Source organism: Acipenser ruthenus, chromosome 24 (assembly GCF_902713425.1).
Source record: "Acipenser ruthenus chromosome 24, fAciRut3.2 maternal haplotype, whole genome shotgun sequence".
NCBI lineage: Eukaryota > Metazoa > Chordata > Actinopteri > Acipenseriformes > Acipenseridae > Acipenser > Acipenser ruthenus.
In genome coordinates this window covers 26,312,936-26,337,271 of record NC_081212.1, presented here as the reverse complement: position 1 = coordinate 26,337,271, position 24,336 = coordinate 26,312,936, and the positions used below count along the sequence as shown (strand labels likewise).

The 24,336-nt window shown below is 46.6% G+C and overlaps 2 protein-coding genes across 3 annotated transcripts; one reads left to right on the top strand and one right to left on the bottom strand.

Annotated features, from left to right (window-relative positions):
• Positions 1 to 255: 255 nt before the first annotated feature.
• On the top strand, positions 256 to 13,986 carry LOC117429773 (Fanconi anemia group I protein-like). Of its 2 annotated transcripts, none has more exons than XM_058999011.1 (38): positions 256 to 444; positions 1,005 to 1,111; positions 1,580 to 1,652; positions 1,860 to 1,990; positions 2,320 to 2,473; positions 2,645 to 2,702; positions 2,821 to 2,862; positions 3,001 to 3,124; positions 3,264 to 3,349; positions 3,589 to 3,721; positions 3,830 to 3,910; positions 4,224 to 4,360; positions 4,463 to 4,643; positions 4,902 to 4,989; positions 5,157 to 5,287; positions 5,388 to 5,458; positions 5,691 to 5,805; positions 5,944 to 6,066; positions 6,179 to 6,247; positions 6,409 to 6,510; positions 6,779 to 6,964; positions 7,358 to 7,479; positions 7,577 to 7,738; positions 8,267 to 8,446; positions 8,537 to 8,706; positions 9,140 to 9,219; positions 9,404 to 9,520; positions 9,821 to 9,872; positions 10,374 to 10,501; positions 10,620 to 10,688; positions 10,978 to 11,074; positions 11,305 to 11,489; positions 11,937 to 11,993; positions 12,182 to 12,241; positions 12,353 to 12,424; positions 12,638 to 12,733; positions 13,059 to 13,172; positions 13,467 to 13,986. In XM_058999011.1, exons 2-38 carry the CDS (start codon positions 1,028 to 1,030, stop codon positions 13,545 to 13,547), a joined length of 4,011 nt encoding a protein of 1,336 aa, XP_058854994.1. In that variant the 5' UTR covers positions 256 to 444; positions 1,005 to 1,027; the 3' UTR covers positions 13,548 to 13,986. The 2 variants fall into 2 exon arrangements, with proteins under 2 accessions (XP_058854994.1, XP_058854993.1); XM_058999010.1 differs by having other exon boundaries at positions 257 to 444; positions 11,302 to 11,489.
• Positions 13,346 to 24,251, bottom strand: LOC117429774 (DNA polymerase subunit gamma-1). The gene is made up of 23 exons (XM_034049612.3): positions 24,007 to 24,251; positions 23,064 to 23,729; positions 22,592 to 22,787; positions 22,057 to 22,224; positions 21,641 to 21,787; positions 21,475 to 21,554; positions 21,168 to 21,350; positions 20,524 to 20,699; positions 20,113 to 20,236; positions 19,592 to 19,813; positions 19,350 to 19,467; positions 19,064 to 19,150; positions 18,797 to 18,916; positions 18,527 to 18,687; positions 18,021 to 18,074; positions 17,532 to 17,649; positions 17,120 to 17,255; positions 16,603 to 16,849; positions 16,265 to 16,387; positions 15,836 to 16,004; positions 15,270 to 15,478; positions 14,826 to 14,986; positions 13,346 to 13,957 (listed from the first exon to the last, which is right to left on the bottom strand). Exons 2-23 carry the CDS (start codon positions 23,657 to 23,659, stop codon positions 13,893 to 13,895), a joined length of 3,660 nt encoding a protein of 1,219 aa, XP_033905503.3. The 5' UTR covers positions 23,660 to 23,729; positions 24,007 to 24,251; the 3' UTR covers positions 13,346 to 13,892.
• Between the last annotated feature and the right edge of the window lie 85 nt (positions 24,252 to 24,336).

Sequence of the window (24,336 nt, the reverse complement as noted above, 5' to 3'; positions counted from 1 at the left end):
CTGGCCCACATTACTATAAAAACAACACGGTTCCAATTTAAAATCCTACAAAATGTACGAAATATTAAATGTATAATAGGGTTATGGAATAATATACATTTCATTTATACTATATATATATATACATGTGCGTAAGGTTTTAAATAATATTTGTTTTCCGTTTTAGCAGGACGGTTTGGCAGATAGGCAAAAACACTATTCGTGCCGGGGGCGGGCGAAGAGTAGAAGAGAGAGCGAGAGAGAAAAAAGTATCAGATGTGATTGGTTGATTTCGGTATTGGGCGCGTCGTTTTCTGACTCAGAGGTTTGGCGTCAGCTCCGGCTTCCAGGCGGGAGATTTGTTATGACTGGACAAGTCGGTTAGATAGAAATTCAGTCCTACTACAGAAGGAAAAGTAGCAAATTATACTGTTTATTTATCAAAAAAATAAAAATAAAATAAAGGTAAGTCCGTTAATGAATTCATAGTTGATGTTGCCATAGTAATGTTGTTACTAAAACTAAAAATAACGTTAACAACGTTAATAAAATCTAAAACGCCGAATAATTTAGTATGTGCGGTGACTAAAGGTAAAGCAAGGAAAGCCGCGTACAGCATGAGTTGTGTTAGAAATGTCTTGTGTAACGTCAGGAGCCATATGCTTTCTAATTGCACGTGTAGCAGATCATAAAGCAGTAGGACATGTGAGGAAGCTGGACTTTATGTAAAACAAACAAATAACAATGTGTACTGTCCTGAACTGCCCTGCTGAACTAAACCAGCTGTTCGCGTACGTGCTGCATGACAGTGTAAGACCGCAGTACTGTTCATCTGACACGGGAGGGGAAAAAAAAAAAAAAAACCTGAAGTAGAATAATATACGAAGTTGCGGAATTAACCATACCACCAGCACCTCATGTATAGCTGTGTGTAGTGGCGACCGATGGGAAGAATGTTCCACTCTGCAACATCTGTAATAATAAGATTGTGATTGCATGGGTCTGCCTGCTGCTCCTGGTTCCAGGTGGAGCTGGCGTGTGAGCAGAGATGGAGGAGAAGATTGTGATGTTGGCAGGAGGGGAGAAGCTGGACGGACTGCTGCAGTGCCTGAAGGGCATCAAAGACAAGGAGGTGAGCTTAATACTACCTAATTACAACGTAGTTCTAATGACATGGCACACAATACAGTAAATGAAGCACCACATCGGTAATTTTTAGTTAACGCAATGTATCTCATGAGAGCTCCCTTAACGAGTGGTCAGCAGTGTGGAGTAGTGGTTAGGGCTCTGGACTCTTGACCGGAGGGTCATGGGTTCAATCCCAGGTGGGGACACTGCTGCTGTACCCTTGAGCAAGGTACTTTACCTTGATTGCTCCAGTAAAAACCCAACTGTATAAATGGGTAATTGTATGTAAAAAATAATGTGATATCTTGTAACAATTGTAAGTTGCCCTGGATAAGGGCGTCTGCTAAGAAATGAATAATAATAATAATAATAATATCTCCTGTACTTTATGAATGTGTTTTCCTTTGGACTGTGTTTTGTGCTTTGACGGAGTTGCAGTTTGCATGTCCTGAGTGTTAAGTTTGTGTTTCAGCTGAGTTCTCTGATCACACGCAATGCTGTGAAGGGGAAGGACATGGGGCTGCTGATCAGGGCTATATTCAAAGGTAGGGACCATCTGTGTCTGTGACTAGTGCCCCTCAAAGAGCGAATGCAGTGGTGACTCTGATTTTTGGATTTACAGCTGTGGTTGGTGTTACTAACTTCCTTGCTTGGTTATGTATTTGTGAACTGTTTCACTGGAAGTGATTGAGATGTCGGGTCCATGTGATGGGAGGAAGGTTTGTGATTGCGGATGGTCTTTGTTGTCACAGGCTCTCCCTGTTCTCAGTCAGAAGGAGTGAGGCGAAGGCTGCTTCTGTACAAACACTGCATCCAGCTGTGCGAGTCTGGGGATCTGCAGCTGGAGGTGGTGTCGGACATCATTGGGCTGCTTATGCTGGAGGTACAGCATGTATCCCTTGGATTGTTTCTGTTACACATGTCCATATGTATCTATTCTTTGCATGCATACATTTTATACATGCATTCACATATTAGGATTATAATTAGCACATATTTTTTCTGGGAACAGTGTTATGACAAATAGCACTGTGCTGTAACTTACATGATTTTTAGATGCTTCTTACTCCATAGCCTGGCATTTGGGATATATGCTTTCATTTCAGACAGTTACTCCACCTGTTACCCTACGTGCTTGTGAATCAGTGTTCGCTTTGTTAAGGGAGGTCATGTTTATAATGAACCTAAAGATTTTCTTGGTTCCGGTCACAGACTCACCAGCTGCCTGGACCGACCCTGGCTGAGCTGGCCACTCTGTATGTAGACGCTATCAAAGGAGGGAGCATCACTAATGGAAAGTCCCTGGAGCTCTTTCCAACCGTCCTCACTGCACTGGCGTCAAAGGAGACCCTGGCTTATGGAAAAGGTAAGGGGACAACCACAGCTGTGACGGATCTTTCTTATTAAGTATAAAGAGAAGACTACCCCCCCAGGCCCTGTGGTCACATCTCCACGTTCCAAGTGTCCAGTAGCGCAACCTGTTGTCTTCAGCGTTCAGAGTTCTCCTCTGAGGTTTCATTTTTCTTTTCATTCGCAGGTCAGCTGAGTGGAGAGGAATACAAGAAGCAGTTGATCAACAGTCTTTGCTCCAGCAGGTTAGTCCCAATTTTATTTTCTATAATCATGTATTTATTATTTTTACTTTAAAGAATATGGGCCATTTTAATCCCATTTATTTTTTGTAATATATGTAATTTATTTTATTTTTATCAGGTGGGACCCTCATTGTGTAATTCACCTCACCTCAATGTTCAGGTACAGTATACAGATCTGGTGTGTGATGTTTGCCTCCCTCCTTTCCGCCTCTCCCTCTGACCGCTTACTCATTAACTCTCACCCCCGGTCCCTGCCCCCTCCCCCTCAGTGTCTCATCCCTGGCTGTGTTTGCTACAGGGATGTCCCTGTAACGGTGGAGGAGCTGCAGTTTGTGGTTGAGAAGGTACTGCGGATGTTCTCCAAGCTGGATCTTCAGGAGATCCCACCCCTTGTCTACCAGCTCCTCCTTCTCTCTGCCAAGGTGAGGCAGTCTAGTCCAACCCGAGAGCTCCACACTCTTGTTTGATTCCTAAGCTTGCGTGAAGTAACAGTACAGATCTGGTGACTTTCATGTGAGATCTGACACTTTTTTTTTTATCTAGTGCATTTTTCTTTTTCAGGGCTGCAAGAAGAATGTCCTGGAAGGAATCATTGCTTATTTTAACGAGCAGGACCAGTGTCAGAAAGAGGAGCAGAAGGACAGTGAGTGAGTATGAAAACTTAGTGAAACTTCGGAGTGGCACCTTTTCACTGAACTGTACTAACCACACAGATCATATATTTCAATTAAACAAATATCCATCAAAGTTTGGAGTGGATTCCACACAAACCAGACCATCATCAGTGGAAACCGTCTATTGAAATGTGCATAAGGTTTCTCTTTGTTGAAACCAGGCTCCGTTGCCTGACGGTGGCTTGATGATTTACAATCCGTTGTTTTTATAGATCCATGGATGTCGAGGTGGCCTCAGTCCCTCAGGACCAGCTCCGCCACGTGGAAGGAACAGTGATTCTCCATCTTGTGTTCGCCATCAAACTGGATCACGAGCTGGGGAGGGAGCTTGTTAAATATCTCAAGGTGCCGTGAATTCATTTGCTCTCCCCCTCTGTGGATGTGGATGTTGATGTATCTTTATTTTCTAACCGCTGCCTTGAGGCTTCTGATTCAGTTCTGTTTCCATGGCAGGGTGAGGTGGGCAAGATGCTGTGCCCCTTCAACATCGCGCTGGTGCTGTCTATGGCCAGGATCCACCGCTTCGAAGAGCAGGTCTGAGCCCCTGCACGTGCCCCCATCATTTACACAGGACAGCAGAAACGTTTGGTTACCATTACAGATCTCCATCACGGTCCTCCTGGAGTTTTTAAACAGTCAGATCACCATACTGAACATTTTCTCTTCTCCATGAAAAATAATCCTTCTTGGTACCATCTTATCTCTCTTGAGTTACTTGCAGGGGGTATTGAATTTTAATAAGTAGACATTTAAAACATGGTTGGGTTTAATTGGAATACCAAAAGCTCTGTTTTAAAGTTTTTTTTGTTTTGTTTTTTTTTTATTTATTTTTTTCTCATTCACGCAGGTATCCGACTTCCTTAAAACCGCGATCATCAAGTGCTTTAGAGATTCGCAGATCCAGCAGGGCTCCAAGTTTATCCAGGAGCTGGTTCCACTGCACTGCAGCGTGTCTGATATGATTATGGAAACTGTCAAGAACAGGTGTGAAACATACCTTTGCCTACTGTCTTGTTTTAGTTTTGCTAAACAATTTGCCTCCACCTTGAAAACCCCTCTAAAAAGTGATGTGTTTTTGTGTTGCAGTGTGTTTGGCTGGGACCATGTCACACAGGGGCTGGTGGAGCTGGGGCTCATGCTGATGGATTCCTTCGGTCCAAAGCCTGGCCCCTTCGGGAAAGTGGCCGAGTCAAACCACAATGCCCCCAAGACTCCCGCGCAGCAGGCCTGCAGACTCGGAGCCCAGATCCTGCTGGAGACCTTTAAGGTACAGAAATAAATCCTAGTCCACTGCGCACAAGCATCTTACATGCTTTCCCTTCTTGTCGTGTGACTGCTTTTATTGCAGCAGTTAAAAGCTCTGTACTCTGGTTTCACTCGACCTGGAGAATAAGTTGATTGTAGACGTTATCCAGATGTTTTTTTATTAATTAGATCACAGCATGGTTCTCCTGCCATCCTCTTGATTTCTTTCAGGTTTCAGTAGAAAGCCATCTGAAATGAGCTTTGGTGTTTTGTTTTTCAGGTGCATGAGCCAATCCGAATTGAGGTTCTGGAGCAGGTGCTAAACCGAGTGATCACGAAGGCAGCCTCTCCAATCAGCCACTTCATAGGTACTGTGTGTGTGTGTGTGTGTGTGTGTATATATATGTGTGTGTGTCTATATCTGTTGGCTGCTCGTGTGATGGTTTTAGCTTCCAAAGCACCTTGGCTGACCAGCCCCTGACCACAATGCACCATTACCAATAACAGTACTTTTCGCCCTCTCCTCCTGCCACAGACTTGTTCTCGGACATTGTTGTCTCTGCACCCATGATCCTCCTGGACTCTTCCTCCAAGGTTATAGAAGCGTTCGACCACCTGTCCTACCTGCCTCTCAGCACAGTGCAGGGGCTGCTCAAGGCAGTGCAGGTGAGGGAGGGATGTGTTTTTCAAGTTGGGATACCTTGATCTTAATTTCCGCCGGTCACCATTTAATAAAACGCCTGCACCTGATTCTTTTTCTCCCCAGCCATTACTGAAGGTCAGCATGTCCATGAAGGATTCCCTTATTTTAGTTCTGAGAAAGGCAATGTTTTCCAGGTAAACTGTGTGTGTGTTTGTGTGTTCAATTATTAAAAAACAGAACATAAAATAACTCTGCAGCAATATGCCTGGAAACATTTCTCAAACTGTGTGTGTGTGTGTATATAGCCATATGATAATAGCATATATCTGCATTATATAGAGTGTGATTTATACGCTGCTATGCAAACAGCGGTATTACTTTGTATGACAATTGAAATGTGTTCTCCTCTCTGTAATGTCCCCTCAGCCAGCTGGATGCCCGGAAGTCTGCAGTGGCTGGATTCCTCCTGCTGTTGAAGAATTTCAAGGTGCTGGGCAGTCTGGCCTCCAGTCAAGCCAGTCAGAGTGTATCTGCAAGCCAGGTGAGGACCAGAAGTACTGGTATTTATAAATGATAGGGAGAATAAATCAGCTGCCACATTATATTAAAAAATAAATGAATGAATAAATAAATAAATAAATAATTTTAAAAAAAACCAGTTGCCCCTCTGTTGTTGCAGATCCAAGTGGATGTCCACTCTCGCTATAACTCTGCTGCTAATGAAACATTCTGCCTGGAGATCCTGGGCAGCCTGCGCCGCTGCCTGAGCCAGCAGGCTGACGTCCGGCTCCTGCTCTACGAGGTGACCTTCCTCCACAACCCTTCTCTGATCAGTGCACAAATCGTACCCTCGGCTCTGAAAGGGAATCCCGGACCTCTGATTAGCTGTGCTTTCTGTTTTGAAATGCTTGCAGGGATTTCACGACGTGCTCCGCAGAAACTCCCAGTTGGCGAGCTCTATCCTGCAGACGCTTCTTTCTCAGGTATGTGAAGTGGGGGGGGTGGGGACTCGCTGTCAGGTTTCTAATATGATTAAGTTCCAGGGATATAGAGGGTTGGGTATTGAGCCTCCAAGCCATACCATCTTACTGCAGGAAGCAGTGATGGTCTGTTTGATGATCGTTGTCTCTTTGTTGTTTTGCAGCTGAAGCGGTACTATGAGCCTGAGCAGGACCTCCTGCCCCCTGTGAAGCTGGAAGGGTGTATCACAGCCCAGGGGGACCAGATCTTCCTGCAGGAGCCCCTGGTACAGTAAATGCAGCTCTGTCAGCACGCCAGGCTGCATGGCTCCATTGAGTTGCTCTCAAAATTGACTCCATGAACTAATACAGTACAGTGCCCAGTGTAATTGAGGATCTTGCTTGATTTAGACGGGAATACTTCTAATTCGTGTAAATTTAATACAAAAATAAGTCAGCTGAAAGGTGGTCCATGAATAAGTCACATTTTGTGTTGTGGTACCATCTGTACCTCCTTTTTTTTTTTTTCTTCAATATGTATTCCCCCTACCCCAGGCTCACCTTCTGAGCTGCGTGGTGCACTGCTTCCTGTGGTACCGAGAGCTGCAGCGCCACAATATCCATGACGAGGAGGAGGAGGAGGAGGAGGAGGAGGAGGGAGGGATTCAGGAGGACCTGGAGAACATTCTCGATTCCCTCACACGACGCATGATCAAGAGCGAGCTGGAGGATTTCGAGCTGGTCAGCTGGTTTCTTGGTTCACCGGGTTACTTTATAAGACCTAACTAGGATTGACAAGACCTTGCCAATCAGCTAAAGGAACGTTCCCGTTGACTTGTTTTATATCCGCGGTTCTGGCTCCCTGTTCTCTTTTGCAAAGAAACACAGATCATTAGATTTCATTGGTGTTTGCACAGTAAGGTAACCTGGAATGGCCGTTCGGTTTCCCTGTTTATTTGTGCTCAACCTACTTTTTGACATTTTTTGCAAAAAATGTAAGTCATTCTAAACTAAACATGTTGGTCAGAAACTCCCCAGGCGAGTTCCAAACCACTCAGTTTGTTTAATGAAATCCTGTATCCCAAATACGAATTCACTTACCTGAAGGAACAAGCCTTTGTTGTTCTTCCATAGGATAAATCTGCAGATTTCTCTCTTTCTTCGAATGTGGGCGTGAAGAATAACATCTACGCTGTTCTAGTGATGGGCGTGTATGAGGTCCTCATGGAGTTTAACTTCAGCTGTGCCAGTTACAGGTAACATGAGCCAACACCTAGACCGCGCTGTCCTCTCAGTCTGGTGAAACCCCATGAACTCTTGACCAGTTGTTGTTTCCATTGCGTCCCCGTGCAGCAAGAACCGTTTTGAAGACCTCCTTGGCTTGTTTCACCACTACCACAAGCTCTCTGAAATCCTGAAGGAGAAGTCTGGGAAAGGGAAATCTCCTTCCAGCAAACTGGCCCGCAGTCTGCTGTCTGTCGGCTTCGTCTCCACCCTGCTGACTGCACTCTTCAGGTAAAGACGCTCCAGCTGACTCGCTTCATCTTCATTCTCTATGTATTGTATACATGGCAGGGGTGGGGGACAGGTTTCAGACAAACCAGTTTGTGTCATGTGATTAAAGTCGAACAGGCAAACTGATCTATTTCATGTGTTACGGGTCGGGCAAACTTAACTCGCCACTAGAGAAATGTCGCGTTGACATAAACTCTCAAAATAACGTGACATCAAGCAGTGAAAGACAAATAGCAGCTGTGTAAGTTTATAGTGAAATAGGCTGAAGTGAATGGCACGCAGTAACATGAGGTTTACAGTACTTGCTGGTAAACGCGTTAAAGTCCCACGTGTGTGTGTGTGTGTGTGTGTGTGTGTGTGTGTTGGGTCAGTTTTTACAATGCAATTAAAAGGAAATGGATCTGCTTTGGTAGATTTCGCTCTTCTAATGATTCATGGTTTCTTAAATCCAATCCCTAGCAATGTCTTACTCGGTGAGTGCTGGTGTGAAGGATTCAACGTGTGTGTGTGTGTGATTGTATTGGGCAGGGACAGCACACAGAGCCGTGAGGACAGCCTCTCTGTCCTGCGCTCCAGTACCGAGTTCCTCCGCTACGCGGTCAGCGTGGCGCTGCAGAAGATCCAGCAGCTGGAGGAGACGGGCCACACTGACGGCCCCGAGGGGCAGAACCCCGAGAAGACTTTCAGACACCTCTGTGAGATCACCAGGTGAGTCATAAAACACAGTGCTCTTAAGAATCTACTGATGAACCTACGCTCCACCCCCAACAATATGCACCCTGGTGGGTTTTGTTTCAGGGTGCTGCTGTGGAGGTACACCTCGATCCCGTCTGCCGTGGAGGAGTCTGGCAACAAGAAGGAGAAAGGGAAGACTATCTCCATGCTGTGCCTGGAGGGGCTGCTGAGGATATTTAGTGCAGTGCAGCACCGCTACCAGAGCAGAGTCCAGCAGTTCCTGTGCGCTGTAGGTGAGGAAACTGGACTGGTAGGGTGCAGAGTAAGCCTGTAACGCATGAGTGATCACCGTCTATCCTCCAGCTGTTTTACAATATGGAGAGTAGGAAGTCTTCAGTTTAATTAAGACGTGTATAGCTGCCTTGGCGTGGGTTGAGAATTTGTTTGTTGTGTCTAGGTTTTTTTTTTTTTTTTTTTAAATATAAAAGTTCTCTTATTCTCATCACACATTATATCTGAATCTGACACTTTGTTTGAGCAGAGACCCATGCAGTAAGGGTTAAGAGCATTGTCATACGGTGCACTGAGTTGATAAATAAGCAGACGGTACCAGATGGCCTTTACAACCAATGCAGTGCGGTGTTCCTATTGGAGTTGACCAGGGTGTGGATGTACTGTTTATGTAATCTGCTGTCAACCAGGTGTGTGCTTCTTTATTCACTGCAGATGTGTCAGAGGAGGAGGACGGCCAAGCAGAGACTGTCAGCGTAACAGAAAAAACTGCATTTCACATCCGGCAGTTTCAGGTACAGGAATGCACGCGGGTCTGGCCTTTAAAACAGAGGAAAGGAACCCACTGATCTCATGGGTTTAATAGCCTTGTCTGTCCTCCCAGCTGTAATACTGGGCAGAAACAGGCGCCGATGGGAGACTCTGGGAGTACTGTGATGAAGAGGGACAGGAGTGAAATGATTTTGTGTTGAATTGCAGCGATCCCTGGTGAACCAGCTGAGTGGGGGAGAAGATGATTTTAACAGCAAAGAAGCCCAGATAGTGGTGAACATCCTGTCTGTGCTCTCACGGCAGCTGGAGCCCTCGTCACCGCAGGTACTAAGAACCGGCACAGTTCAGGACTGCTGTAGGAACACAGACAGTAGCGCACAGCTGAGCAGTGAGAAAACAGAACATAGCTTTAGGTTCTGGAAATTCAAAGATTCACGTCCCTGTTCAAAGTACTGCTGCTGTCTGCTCTTCTTATTGCTAGCTTGACCAGCTTGTGCACATTTTCTTTTATTGCAGAAAGTTAAGAATCCTCTGGCTTAGTGTGGTGGTTTGTAACTGCATCTTTAATTTTGGAGGATGTCATTCTGGTGGTGAAGGCTAATCTATTTTCTTTTTTCTTGGCAGTTTGTTGAGATGTTGTCCTGGACAGTTAAGATATGCAAGGAGAGCAAGTTAGGTAAGTAAACAAGTACAGCACATGGTACTGTTTTAATCTGAGCAGACTCTTAGTGAGGGGGTTGTGTACAGCACCCTTAAATTAGAGAATGTCTTGGAGCAGAGAGTTCTGTAAAGGGGTTTTATGGGGTTTTAATAATTGCAGGGATGGAAATCAAGACTCCTATTGCATAGCCGTTTCACCCATGCCAGGTTTTACTACAAGCTTGATTAGCTACAGTGAATAGGTAACAAGCTCAGGTGTATCTTATTAAACTTATTAAAACCAGAAATGGATCTAACTGCATTGCAATGAGTCTTGTTTCCATCCCTGAATTGTTTAGGATGAAATGGACACTGAATGTGATGTATGGTATTTATCCATTTAATAATTTTGTCCAGCCCAAAAGCCCATTTCCATTGAAAACACCTGTAGTATAGTTTGTGCATTTCACCCCTGTACGTCAGTCTCTATAGTTATTATATTTATGTAGTTTTTATTGGTTTGTTTTTCATCACTCAGAGGATCCCCAGTTCTGTAAAGGGCTGATGTCCTTGCTGTTTAGTCTCCATGTGCTGTATAAGAGCCCAGTGAGCGTGCTTAGAGAGCTGACCCAGGACATTCACAGCCACCTTGGGGACATTGACCAGGTAGGAACATCCATCCATCCATCCATCCATGGCTAGCCATGCTACGCTGCGTTGCATATAGAAATGTTGCATTAGATTATGTGTCTGACTCCTCCTTTTTCTTTTTACCTCCTTGCAGGATGTCGAGGTGGAGAAGCAGTCTCATTTTGCCATAGTAAACGCCAAGACTGCAGCTCCTACCGCCACTGTGGGTATACAATAGAAACTCAAATAGAACAGGCAGGGTCTGGAATCAGGATACATTGGCTTCTATTCGCAGATCGGAATTCTGTGCAACCTCCCTGGTATTCAGACTGAAATACACTTGCACGCAGTGCCAGCACTAGTGATTTTAAATAACCGCCACAAAATAATGATCTGAACAACAGCAGTACTTGTATCTGTGAGCTGTTGAGTTTGCTGAAGCTTCATTCAGGATAGGTGAATGAAGCTACAGCGTGTTGTTAAACCTGCCCGACTCCTGTTTCTGTTTGTAGCTGCTGGTTTTGTCCCAAGTGGGGAGGATCCTGGATGAAGTGGACTGGCTGATCACTAAACAGAAGGCACAGCTGAGCAGTGATAAAATAGCATCAGGTACTGGAAATTCAAAGAGGTTTTCATGTTGAAAATACTGCTGTTCTTGCTATGGGTGGGTGTCTTTTTTTTATTCACAAAATAATAACCCTGTCTGTAAAGATTTGTTTTAAAAGATGATTTTGTATGAAGGTGATAACCCTGATGGCTATTGTTTTTGATAAGCAGAAGCACGTTGTTCAGAAGAAATAAAAGTACCCATTTTAATGTTGTAATCTTTTTTTCAGCAGATAAGCAGTCCCAGGCTGGCGTGCAGCCGGAGCCGGTGGAGAAGGCACTGATTCTGCAGCTGGGGACCCTGCTGACTGGGCTCCACGAGCTGCTGCAGACCTGCCTGCCTCCAGGAGGCTGCGTGGACACTCTGCTCAGAGAGCTCACCAAGATGTATACCATCCTCACCTCCCTGGTGAAATACGTGAGTGTGCCCCCAGGTAGTGCTGCCAGGTCAAGCACCTGGAATGGGTGCCTCACCCACTACCCATCATCCCTGCCTTCTGCATAGCACCTGTTCAAACATCATCGTCATCTACAATTTTTCAAGACTTCCTCTCTCCCAAGGCTCATGCAACTAAAACTGGTCTCCTGGTTCTTTTCTGAGTTTGCTCCTCGCAAATGGAAAATGATCCCTTTTGACCTTTTTATACCGGATTCCAACCTGCGTTTTATAACTGTTTGAGTACACGATTGATACCAAAGGGTTTTTTTATTTTTATTGTTTAATATAATGTATGTGTACTTGCTATTTTGTATTCTGTACTGTGTGACTTTCCACCTCTTGCATGATGACCCAATTGTAAATTACACCTATTTGGTACATGTAGGTAGGTCAGTAACCAACCATTTCAATCTTGTGTCCCTCCAGTATATACAGATGTATACAAATCAACTGGGGCATCTCCCTGCCAGGTTTGAGAAGCTGGTGAGTTTGTACAGAGTTTTGTTTCAATGCAGGAGTTAAAGCAAGTGTAAAATAAAGTTTAAAAAGACTTATTTGACTGTCTACATTTGGGTAGACTGACTTGTATATGTAATGTAAAAAGCAGGTGCCTGACACCTTGCAGGGGCTGTGTGTTTGTTGTGTATAATCGTTTGCTCTTTCCCTGTTAGGTGAAGCTTTCGGGGTCCCACCTGACCCCCCAGTGCTACGCCTTCATAACCTATGTGCAGGTAATTATGAGCTGAATGCAGTGTTTATCTCACTGACGACAATTCCGAATGCTGGGGCTGGTCCATTTTAAAATCCTTTTTCTTTGTGTGTCTCTCACCCTGAATGGACAGCGTGATGACCTCAGCTCTGGAGGAGGAGAGAAGAAAAAGAAGAGGAGAGAGGAAGCCACAACTGCTGCTTCGGTATGCAGCAGACTCCCATCCAAACTCTTCTGATCACACCGTGTTTAACCTGCATAGGAGCAATTCCATTAGCATGTTAAAACATGCTTGGAGGACTGAACGCTACTTTGTGAATGTTTACACTTCTAATCAGTGTGCAGTAACATACAGTGCTAGCTAGTATTGTTTAGGTTAGCAGACATGGTTTTTTGTGACTATACTCCCTTTTCTCAGGCCAAAATGCTACGTGAGACGAAAGCCATTCCCAACCTGATCTTCAGTATTGAACAGTATGAAAAGTTCCTCATCCACCTGTCCAAAAAATCAAAGGTAGGTTTTGGGGAGAAAGTACAGTGACCCTTTAATTCGGCCATCACAGGCAATGTCATATTATGCTGATTAGGATGTTCTCGAATATCAGGTGGCTAAGCAGGGATGGAAATAAGACTCCTATTGCATAGCCCTTTCAACCAATCCAGGTTTCATTAGGAACTCGATTAGCCGCAGCATATAGGTAATAAGCTTGTTATTAAACTCATAGTAAAACCAGGCATGGGTCAAACTGCAGTGCAACGGGAGTTTTGTTTCGATCCCGGTTCACCCCTATGCTAATGAAGGAGTGGGTTGGAATACATGCTTTGTTCTGCACTGGCAGGTGAATCTGATGCAGCACATGAAACTGAGCACGTCCCGGGACTTCCGCATCAACAGAGCCTCTCTGGAGGCAGCACTGCAGGAGCAGGAGGGGGCCGAGAACGAGAGCCAGCAGGTGAGCGGTTCAAGCTGCACGAACAGCCCAGGTCTGCACGAGTCTACTGGGGTTTAGAACCTGGTGATGTGTGCGTGCCTTGGTCAGTTTCAGCAGTAAATCCTTCATTTTTTTTTTCTTTTACTTTAGATTCCTATACAATTTTAAACTGTAAAAAATAGAGCAACAGGTGATTTGAAAAAAATTAAGAGTGTAAAAGAACAGCACTTGTTTTAATAAAAATATCCTTATTTATAAACAAAAAAAATCTAAATAATTTACTTAAGTGCACTTTTTTTTCTTTTCTATATAAAGACTGGTTCACAGAGCACTGTTTCCCAAGAGCCAGAAGAAAGCCAGGAACCAGAGAAGAAAAGAAGGAAAAAGTTAAAGTAAGAAAGGGTGTGATATGCAGAGCTGGTAGTGCTGCCATGTTCCTAGCCAGGGTTTACTGATTACTGGCATGGACTGTATCTCTGCATGAATTACACTGGCACAGAAGAGACTGGCAAGATTATCAGCTCTGAAACTAGCTTGAAGAATTGGGTTACATAACTGGTGCCATTACAGAACTGTTCATAGACACGTATCCTCTGTAAACTCCATAGTTCAGGATTGTTAAGTTTGACAAAAAAAAACCTGTGTTCATATCAGGACTCCTCTTTCCATGGACGGGTATTTTGAAATGATTTCCCCAGCAGCAGAATTGACTCCTCTGAAAATGCACGAGGAACCTCCCAGCTATTTCCCTTTAGCTAGTGATCCCTTGGTGATCTCAATAATTTGATAAATATCCAGGGCTTCTCCTGCAGAAATAAAAAGATATATTAAATGATTTATACATACCTTTCATTTTCTTTTTTTCATTCAAAGATCTGAGAAACAAGCTAGACTGTTTACCATATCACAAAAAATAAGACTTCCATAGATCTGTTAACAGATTTTTCTGTGTGCTTAATAAGACGCACCTGAGCTAGTTACCTGTACACTGACTGCTTAAGCTCATTTTAAAACCTGGAATGGCACACATTGCTACACAATAGGAGTAGCCCTGGAAAAAGCCACAACATATATCTGAAACTATATACCAGGCAAACTAAAGAGATCAGCAGTCCAAAACCCTGTCTGCGATTCATCTATTAAACTGCACTTTGATGCCAGATGGGATTGGAAATGTGACACTTGACCACCATACAAGTGTAGGAACTTGAAATGGACTAATCTGTAAATGGCGTCTCTGCTGATGGATATAAAATAAATACATACATATATTGTATGGGAGAAGAAATTCTGAAAGCATAAAAGTTTCTGATGCCTGACCCCTTAAAAGACAAAAGCAGCTACTGTTCATAAAAAGGTTGCAGTACATTCTGATTGTATGAATTATTCATTGTATTAAATGTTTGTTACATTATTAAATGTTTGTAGAAACTAAATAATTACAACATATACACTCACCAGAAAGGTTGCACTTGTTTTTATTACTGAAATGACTTATGTTTTGTGGTTTGAAATGTTTTAAAATGAAGCCCCACCTCATCAGTACATTTTAAAGATAAACATGGGATAAAAGGTTTGAATGCGTTCTGCAATTTCCTTATAAGATAGGAGGACATTACCCACCAGATGCTTCCTGCACCCTGTACCGTCCCCGGCACCCCTTCAGACACTCACCCTGAGGGATCCCATATCTCCTCTCCATGCCTGTTGGGTTGGAGGGAGTAGCGCAGTCCATGTTCACCTCCTTGCGGAGGCACTGGTCAATATCCACCGCACTGAAAAACGCCACGGACTGGGGCAGGTCCTGCATCCCCAGCTTGGAGGCAAACATGGAGCTAAAAGAGAAAGAAACCGGGCAATGATTTGCTGTTACAGACTGCACCTTAATGCAGAATAGAACATGAAGGGGAGAGTAATGCAGAATTTGAATATGAAGCACTGATAACAGTGATTGAAGACCACTTTGGAGTGTCTGTGGCTGACAGGCAGCGTATACTGTAGGAGTGAGTGTGTGGAACATCCTTTTTCAAAAAGGCAGTGTGTCTGATCATTCATTCGTAGACAGGAGACGCAGCCTTTTTCTAAAGAGCAGCACACTGCAGGGAGCTTAGTGGTTACCGTGTGAGCAGGTTGGTGATCTGCAGTGCCAGTGCAGCCCGGTATCGGTCCTCGCTGCGCACCAGGTACCGCACCTCATCGTGGATGCTGATACAGAAGCGCCCGTCGATATCAAACTCCTCAAACAGCCACCTCATGCAGACCAGCATCAGGTGCAGATAGTCGACCGCCGAGCTCTGCACGACCCAGTTCACTCTGCTGGTGATGAACTGAAACACAGGGAGAGGGAGTCGCAACAGGCAAGACCCGAGGGGTAGCTCTATTTAGATGGACTGCAGGCTTCTGACTTGAACGGGAGCTGCCATGCCATGACATTTGAAGATGCTTTTTTAAATCAATCCATCTGGAGTGTCCACTATTAGGCGAAGCATGAATTGCTACACGGTGCATGATTTTTAAAAGACCTTGATTGTGTGTTGCTGGAAAATGAGGTACAAATTTCAATTGGATGTGAAAACTGGTTAAACCGTAAAGAACCCAATATAGTCACGTGTCAAACAAACACCAATTGAATAAGAAGTGCATCACTTGAACTCCTCCACCAGTCCATTCCACCCAGTACCCACCTCGTCCTTCACTACACTGGGCTCCAGTGCCCTGCTGATTCGGCACCCCAGTACAGGTGTGCAGGGGGTGTCGGAGTGGGCAATGTTCTCCAGCTTGTTGAACATTTCCGACTCGGTGCCCCCTGCCCACACGCGCTTGCCCACCACTTCCCACTTGCTGTGTGCTGAGCTGCAGTGACAAACATGGCCAGTCAATGCTAAAGGTACTTCTATTCATTATTATAAATACAGGCCAGCACACCCCATGCATACAGGTCTTCTCTAATAATGAACAAAATGGGCAAGCTGGGACATATTATTGTACAGGGATTAAATAAAAAATATATATGTAAAGATAAACCACTGATCCTAGGTTTATAACCAAATCATGGATTTTAAAACAAGGCTTCAATGCTCAAGTGTGCATGTGCTGCCCTCTCCTGCTCTTACCTCCTTGAGGCCAGCCTCTGGATCTTCCGCACGTCCAGAAGGGACACACTGCCGTCCTCTTCTCTTTCAACAGGGATCTGCAGCTCCTTCACCAGCCACTCCCCCTCCTCCGACAGCCTGTACCTGCAGACAGTCAGACAGACAGAAACACGGACAGCATTCTAGCAGGGCGTGTTCCAAGCAGATCTGCACAGTTCTAGCATCTGATTGGCTGAGCTGCTAGGAATATACACTGCAAGAATGCACCCATTCAAAATCTGTTTTCCTTTACTGTTTAGCTTTACTTCACTAGACCTCGGTAAGGCGAGCAGCGCACACTGTGGTTCTGAGAGACGGACCTGCGGACCCCCTTGGTGACGGCGTACATCTGCCTGGCCTTCTCAGCGGCCTGCGGCTGGCTGAGCCGGTGGTTGAACTGCATGAGGAGCCGCTCGGCGAAGGGCCGGCCTGCCCCGTATATCCGGCCGTAGTTGAAGACCTTGGCGTGTTCCCGGCTGATCTCCACCGCGGCGGCCGTGCGGCTGTGCAGGTCCGTGCCCTGGCTCTTCTTACCCTGCAGAGTCATCCAGCCAAACGCTGTGCAGCCTGCAGGGGAGAAGAGAGGGTCCATCTCAGCCTGGCTTCTGATGCTTTCTCAACTGAGCAGCACAGTTAAATCGCAGCTGCCACACCCATAACCCTTATGAGAAGAAGGATGTTTACTATTGATATACAGTCAACTTAATTTTGATGGGACCAGAAACTCATCTAAATTCTTATCAGGAGTCCATGCCTTAAGTTACTGTACATACGACATCCGTTACAACGATACATTAGCTTCGATTGCAGACGTGCGAGGACAGAGGGTGTTCTCACCATGCATTCTGGCGAAGTTGGCCTCCCCCAGGATGGCTGCTATCCAGAGCTCCTGCGAGTCCACGTCAGCTCCGACCAGATGATACCCGGGGGGCACCTGGATCATCGCCTTCAGCTCACTGCCCACCCTGTCCCGCTGCCGAAACACACAGGGAGGGGATTCAGTACCACTGTCTGCAGAAAACACCATTCTACTGCCAGGGAGTTCATCAGGAATCTGATTGTGCACATGCTTTCCCCATGGTGTCAAGTGAACTCAAACGCAATCTGGAAGGTCAACAGGAGGCTAGCAGTCCATAGTTTCAAACCCCCCCATGATTGACCTGCACTGTGAGCTCCTGTGACCAGGCTGAAGCACTGGTGCAAGGACTGGATTTCCTGGAAAAGCAGTAGCTCACTTCCACCATCTTACCCTGGCATTGCTGGCAGTGAGCCAGGTGGGTTCAACAGCCCTGCGGGTCACTGTGCCGGCTGTGATGACCTGTGGAAGGATGGCACCATACTGACCCTCCTCGTCAAAATCAGGGTTCCTGTAGGGGGAGGAGAGAGAGATAAACTCTGTACAACAGCACCTATTCAATAAGCCAGCTCAAGGTTATACGTTACTAAATGTAAAGTACTGCAACATTTTACACAGGGTTTGGAAGAAAATTGCACTTGTGTATGTTTCAGGTATTTCTGACATTATTTGTGCAGAGGAAACTATCTGTGCATGGTGTAGTGTTGATAACTTGTCACCTTCTACTGAGGAGCTTGTTTCTATTGAACAGTCACTAATCCGATCTTTTCACATGTCCTCCTATAGACTAGACCCTACAAGGTCGGATATGTAACCCTCCACTGTAACACAATGCACTGGAGTCCACTGATTACACAAGCGGAGCACAAAGAAAGCACCCACCTGGAGACCGTGCAAGGCAGCTCCCCTTTCTTCAGCCACACCACCTGCTGAGAGCTGTGTGCGAGGAAACACAAGACAAGAATCTGGAACGGATGCGGTTACAAAGGCGTACACACATTTTCAAATCCATCCAACGAGCCATTCAGAACTTAAATGAGTTTTCATTGAAAAAAATAACCAAACGCCTGTACAAGAAAACATTAAAAAAAAAAAAAAAAAAAAAAAAAAACACAAGGGCACGGCAAACAGAATTATTTCCAACACGGCTGGAACAAAGAACTGGCAGGGAATGGGCAACGATGTCCATCTCTTGCACAGTATAAACTGCCATGTACAGGGAATAACAAGACAGAATGCTTTTCCAGCGTTATAAATACTGGAAGAGGTTGCTTTTAAAGGTGCAGTGCTCCGTGTGTTTAGATTACTGCAGTTTTCTAATGTTTCAGGAGAAGATATCAGATCTGTCCTGTATGGATTGCAGAGAGACAGACAGGTGTAACGGGTACCTGATGCGTTTCTGTGCGTTTCTCCAGAACGAGATCATCTTGTTGATCTCCAGCGCTCTCGTGGCGTTCGTCCCGCCAGGACCTGCCTGCAGTGTGCCATCCTCCATCTTAGACAGGAAGTCCTTTGCAAATGGGCTGCCCACATTGTTGGCGTTCCCATCCTGACACACACACACACACACAGAGGAATTACCACGTTACCCAGCACCCTCATGCACGTCATTCATTGTTATTTATTACTTTCATCAATTAAACGGAACCTTGTTTTACCTTGTGGGGGAGCTTGAAAAACCAGCACCCAGGTATGTTGACGTCATTGTAGGGTCCGTTACCGTGGTGATAGGTAGGCTGGCTTTCACTGGGGGAACCTTCTGGGTCCAAAGAATCTTCCTATAAAGAAGCAATGGGACTGATATAAACCTCGTCCAATTTCCATCGAGACAGTCAAGGAAAGTCAACACAAAGAACTGTGCTCGGGCTACAGAAAGTGACAGGGGAGCAGAGAAGGGATTCTGTTATACCGCTGGGTTAAATTACCTCTGTTTTCTTCTGTTTACTTCGACTGGCTCCAGTCTCTTCCTCAATCCCATTATCCAAAGGCTCCAGGCGGCTCAGCTCCTCCACCTAGTGGTGGCATTCAAAAAAGACCCTGTCTGCATTAAACACCACCTTGTGTTATTGTTAATGCTTGAACCCATAACATATGGTTATGGGCTTTTACTTTCTTAAGTTTAATAAAAGGAGAAAGATGCACTTATGCAAAGTACAGGAGCAGTGATGCTGAGGCTGTTATCATTATTATTATTATTATTATTTATTTTACCATCTGCCACAGGCCCCCATCGGTCAGCATGAAGTCCTCGCTGAGTGGGATCTCCAAACACTCAGGCTGCTCCTTCCCCCTGCGCTCACAGTGCTCCCTGTACACGCTCTCAATGACTCTGCAACACCAAGCAGCACCAGGGTTACTCTCCCACTCACTGCAGGGCTCTCTGGACCTGGTGCACGGAAATGAATTCCGTCCAGGGTTTATCCAGCTTTCAGACTCCCCGTCTCCTTTCGTACCTGTAGGGACAGATGGGCTCGTTGCTGCCCCCTGGCTGCTCCAGGTTGTCCCTGCGCCCCGGGACGAGGTATCCCCAGCCGTGCCTGTCAGAGTAGTGCAGGGGGAAGCCGTCCCATGTCAGCCCCATCAGCTTCGGGGTGACCCGCATCTGCAGGCTGATCAGACCCGGCCCCGGGGACCAGTCCGGGTCCGACAGCTTCACACACAGCTTCCGGTACCACCTGAGAAGGGACAGACAAGATCCTAAACAATATGGGCCACCAGCCATCTGCCTCTGGGTATGACAAAGGAGGACTGATCGGGGAATATTCAGGATAAGAGCGCATTTCATCTTCCCTTTCATTATGAATGTGTGCCAGGATAGGAAAGGCTAATTCCTAACCTAAATCTTGTTTTTTATTTTTGTTATCAGGTTGACAGCTGACAAACCTAGTGAACTTAGTTAAAGTATAATTGTCAGGCCCATGTTGAGCGGAGGCAGGCTGGTTCAGTATCAGGGAGTCCCGGCTGCTGTTCTCACCCGGGATGTCCTGGCAGGTGCTGCCTCCTCTTGGGCAGGAGGCTGACCGTCTCCTTCAGCCGCTCCAGCACCACTCTACCAGCAGGGGGCGCCATCTCCTCCTCCTCCGTTGGGGGCCCGGGGTCTGAAAGAATAAATAAACCTTGACTGAACGGTAATGTATTTAATGCTTCAAAATCCTCTTTAATTCACTTTTTACATGATCTTTATAGTTGTTCAGTTTCAAGATACAAATCACTTCCCCCTACACCTCTCAGCTACGTTCACTTGGGATTCCATCTGCCTGCCCACTGCATTCTAGAATGTCATGCGAGGGTGTGACCTTTGAACTGAATGGCATCTGAAGCCATGCACTCTTTTCTAAGCAAAAGAATATCTTCTGCACAAATCTATAAAAAGCTGCAGTCCCACCTTCCTCACTGCTCCTCTGGGAGCCCGTCTGCACAGCCGCAGTCTCTGTGTCAGCATGCTGCTCCTCCTCCTCCTCCTCCTTCTTCTTCTTCTTCTTCTTCCTGACGATCGGCTTCTTCTGCTTGAACTCCTGGACGTCCCACTCGAAGTCCCACAGCCAGGGGTCCTGCTTGTACCTGCAGAGTGGAGGGGCAGGTTTGAGCAGAGTGCAGGCTGTAAAACCCAATCTCAATAAGCATGTCGGTGGAGCTGTGCTGTTTAGGGATAATCTATGCCAGCAGGACTGCTCCACTTGTTGTGTTCCAACAGCCCTCTGAACGAACACAGGCGAATAAACTAACCAGACTTTGCAGTGTGTAGTGTGACACAGAGCACACCTTTAATTGCTTTCTGTTCTAATCCCTGACATGACTCGCAAAGTTTAATGTCTCAATTGTAAATTATAACCTCCAAAACCACTGATGGTCTACCACCTATATTCTGAGAAATGACCCTGCACAGCCGCTGAGATCTGCAGGGATCCACACGTAGGGTGTGAATGCAACAAGAACCAGCAAACCCCTAGTCTAGCAGTGCAGAGATGGCAGTGCTCACAGCCTGCTCAGTAGGGTGTGTGTGCCGGGTGCTCCCCCAGGAATCCTCACCTGTCCTCCTGCAGCAGCTGGCACGCCTCGTCGGCCAGGTTCATGAGTGACTTCTTCATCTCCCTCTGCAGCTCCTCGAACGTGCCCTGAGCCTCCTCCAGGTACCGCCCCCAGTTCTGATTGACAGGCAGGTAGCACACGCCCATCTCCAGCATCCCTGCGAAGGTCACCGGGTGAGGACACCTTGCAAGGGGAAGAAACACCCAGTCAAACATACTGAATTATAACCTGGATATAGTTATAGAAGGTACTGCACTATTTGGCCATGCTGTACATGAAAACATACATCAAGCCTGACAAGTCTCACCTCTCCATGAGAAGAGGCAGCTGCTCCTGGAACACCTCGTGAGTCGCCAGGACGTCGAGAGCGCAGTACCGCATCAACTCCTGTGGGACAGGCACACTGCTGCGTCACACTGGGGTCACGTGATTGGAGTGTGGTGTGGGTGTGTGCGCGCGTGTGTCCCACTCACCTGGAAGCTTCTCCGCACGTCGCTCATGCTGCCCTTGACGAAGATCTCCCGTGCCTCCTTCTCCAGTGGAGCCCCGCCCACATACAGAGCGTGAACGTCAGCCAGGTTATTGATGCTGCTGATATCCACCCAGCGCCACGAGCCAATCTGCAAAGACACACACAGCCTGCTGCTCAACGCACTAGTGAAACTGCTGCCAGCACTGGCACTTCTTAACACACATCTACAACCGTAGTCCAGCTGCATTACACACTGCCCAACAGCTGCAGCCCTTTAAGAGTGGACTGAGTGAAACAACTTGTGTTTAAGAGGGCTAGGTCAGCAGCACAGCGGGTTAACGCAGGAGTCTTCCATCCCTGGAAGCTTGCCTTCAAATCCATCCTAGGTTGCAGGTGTGTTTGGGGGTCTCCGCTTACCGCTGGACCCTTCTTGCGCCGCCCGATCCTCTTGATGTGCTCTTTGACCTCTTGTAGGCCCTGCCTCTTGCCGTGCTTGCTGGCCATCCAGAGGGAGCGCTGGAAGCCGGTCAGTCCTGAGATGGCCATGTGCATGCTCATGGTGTCCAGGAAGCGCATGTTGGAGCCCTGCACACACACAGCACAGGGAGGGGGCAAAGCAGAGGCTGAAAAGGCTTGCGCCACAGAGCCACACAGGCAGTGACATTATTTTTTACAGTACAGTGTGGCTGAAGAAGCAGCTCCTCTAGTGGTGCTAGTGCAGGCATCTGATATATTGTATATCGATCCCATCACGTCACAGGCTGAAGGCAGTAGAATATTTACTGGCATTTTTACACCATAGACATATGTATAATTAAATTTGAACAATAAACCACGTCTGATGTACTGCACAGCTATCCAAGCAACTATTCAGTTTTCCGAAGCATCAAAATGATAAAGTGATAACAGGTCTTCTAATAATCCTGACAAACTCCTCATCCTCCCCACCCACCTTGAGCAGGTACTGCTCCTTGATCTTAGCCCGGTCGAAGCTGACGTTGTGCCCCACCACCAGCCTCTCGCTCCACTGCCCGCTGGGGGGCTTGCTGGAGTTGGGAGGAGTCTCCAAGGGGATGAGGTCAGCCAGGCCCAGCTGACTGGACCAGGTGTAGCGCTCCTCGATCAGACGCTTACTGCACCACGAGTACCTGAGACCAGAGCAGCACACAGTTTAAGTAAATTGGAGGAAGCCATCTAGAAAGAGGAGCCAACTGAGCAGTTGAGAGTACACTTACAGCGCAGGTAAGGTGTTGACTAGATCACTCACTGTGACCCCTGGTGGAAGCCCTCAATGTTGACCACACCTGCCCACTTGCATTGCTCTGCAGTGACTGACTTTTAAATCAGCCTGCATGTAATAGTGACCTTCCTCACTACCACAACCCCCTCCCCCTGCCCCCCGCCCCCGCCCCCCATACTCTTACCAGCCAGTAGGAGACACAGCGACTGCCAGGGTGGGGCACTGTCCTTCTGCCATGCACACCTCCACGTCAAAAACCAGCGCCCGCTCATCGGGAAAATCCACCTTCTTCTGTTCCCCTCCTGGTCCGTACTGGGTCCAGCCCACCTCCCTGGCCCATTCCTGGGGCAGCTCTGGTAGCTGGGCCTGCAGCAGCTGGTTGGCAGCCTCCAGGTATGGGTAGCTCTGCTTCTGGGCCAGGGTTCGGAAATGCTGGTCAATGTTGTCCCCGTACATCTGCGGCAGACTCAGCTCCACGTCGGGCAGCAGCGGGGTCTCCCGGCCCCACAACTCGTGTCTCTGGAGGTGCCGGATGCTGCGCTCCACGTCGTCTTCACGGTAATCCTCCGCTGCCCCCCGGAAGATTTGCTCCCGGAGGTTCCTGGACAGCATCTGGATGTTGAGCGGGTTGAGCCGGGTCTGGGAGGAGGGTTCTGGGTTCTGCAGGGGCTTGGCTGGAGCACACCTGCCCCTCCACCACCCAGGTCTAGGCTGCAGCAAGCGTGTGAAGAGGAGCCTGGAAACATGCTGCTGTGGTGGTTTGGACAGCAGCCGGTTCATTTTTTAACAGTTCTGATCAGCTTAACAACGTATTCGTTTTGTGTGTGTCCTCTGAAGTTCAAAGTGAAAACTGCAACAGAACAAACACTGTTATATAGCAACAAACACTATATTAATATCGCATGCTATTATCAATAGCTGCAATTAATTGGTGCACGGCTCTTTCTTTCTGCTTATTTGCACGTGTGTAGGATTTTAAAGCAAACGGAACTAGCTGCTGTCCGACTCCACACCAGTATGACAACACCGTTGACATTGGCCAGAAAAAAATTACATAAATCAGTAGTAAGAATTCAGTGCACTGTTGCGTGTTTAACATTCCACACCTCCTGAAAAAAGAACCGTACCGTAACTTCACAGTGGATTATATAGATGCAGCATAACTGTCACTGTGTGTGCCCCACACCGCGCTCTGAACGTGTTGTTGTTTTTCGGCTTCTTTTCCCATGCTGTCTATCTGAGGTGGTAGTTTTATCTGTGCGACATACTTATGACACACACCGCTAGCACATTTCACCAACACAAGAACTACCACCTACAGTAATAATACAGGCACCAACCCACAGCGACGCCTAGAGGCTTGGATGATGATTCATGCTTGTACTTGTGTTGTAAAAGGATTTTACTTTAGTTAAAATTAACCTGCGCAGTTGGGCTTGTTATTTTTTTTAATACAA

Excerpts from the sequence above, each read along its gene's own strand:
- LOC117429773 (XM_058999010.1), top strand. The coding sequence starts at position 1,028 with ATGGAGGAGAAGATTGTGATGTTGGCAGGAGGGGAGAAGCTGGACGGA. Across the intron at positions 4,644-4,901 it reads TCCTGCTGGAGACCTTTAAG|GTGCATGAGCCAATCCGAAT; the intron begins GTACAGAAATAA and ends TTTGTTTTTCAG. Across the intron at positions 12,242-12,352 it reads CCTTCATAACCTATGTGCAG|CGTGATGACCTCAGCTCTGG; the intron begins GTAATTATGAGC and ends CTGAATGGACAG.
- LOC117429774 (XM_034049612.3), bottom strand. The coding sequence starts at position 23,659 with ATGAACCGGCTGCTGTCCAAACCACCACAGCAGCATGTTTCCAGGCTC. Across the intron at positions 21,351-21,474 it reads CTGCCTCTTCTCATGGAGAG|GTGTCCTCACCCGGTGACCT; the intron begins GTGAGACTTGTC and ends TCCCCTTGCAAG. Across the intron at positions 19,814-20,112 it reads CACCTGCCAGGACATCCCGG|GTGGTACCGGAAGCTGTGTG; the intron begins GTGAGAACAGCA and ends GTCCCTTCTCAG.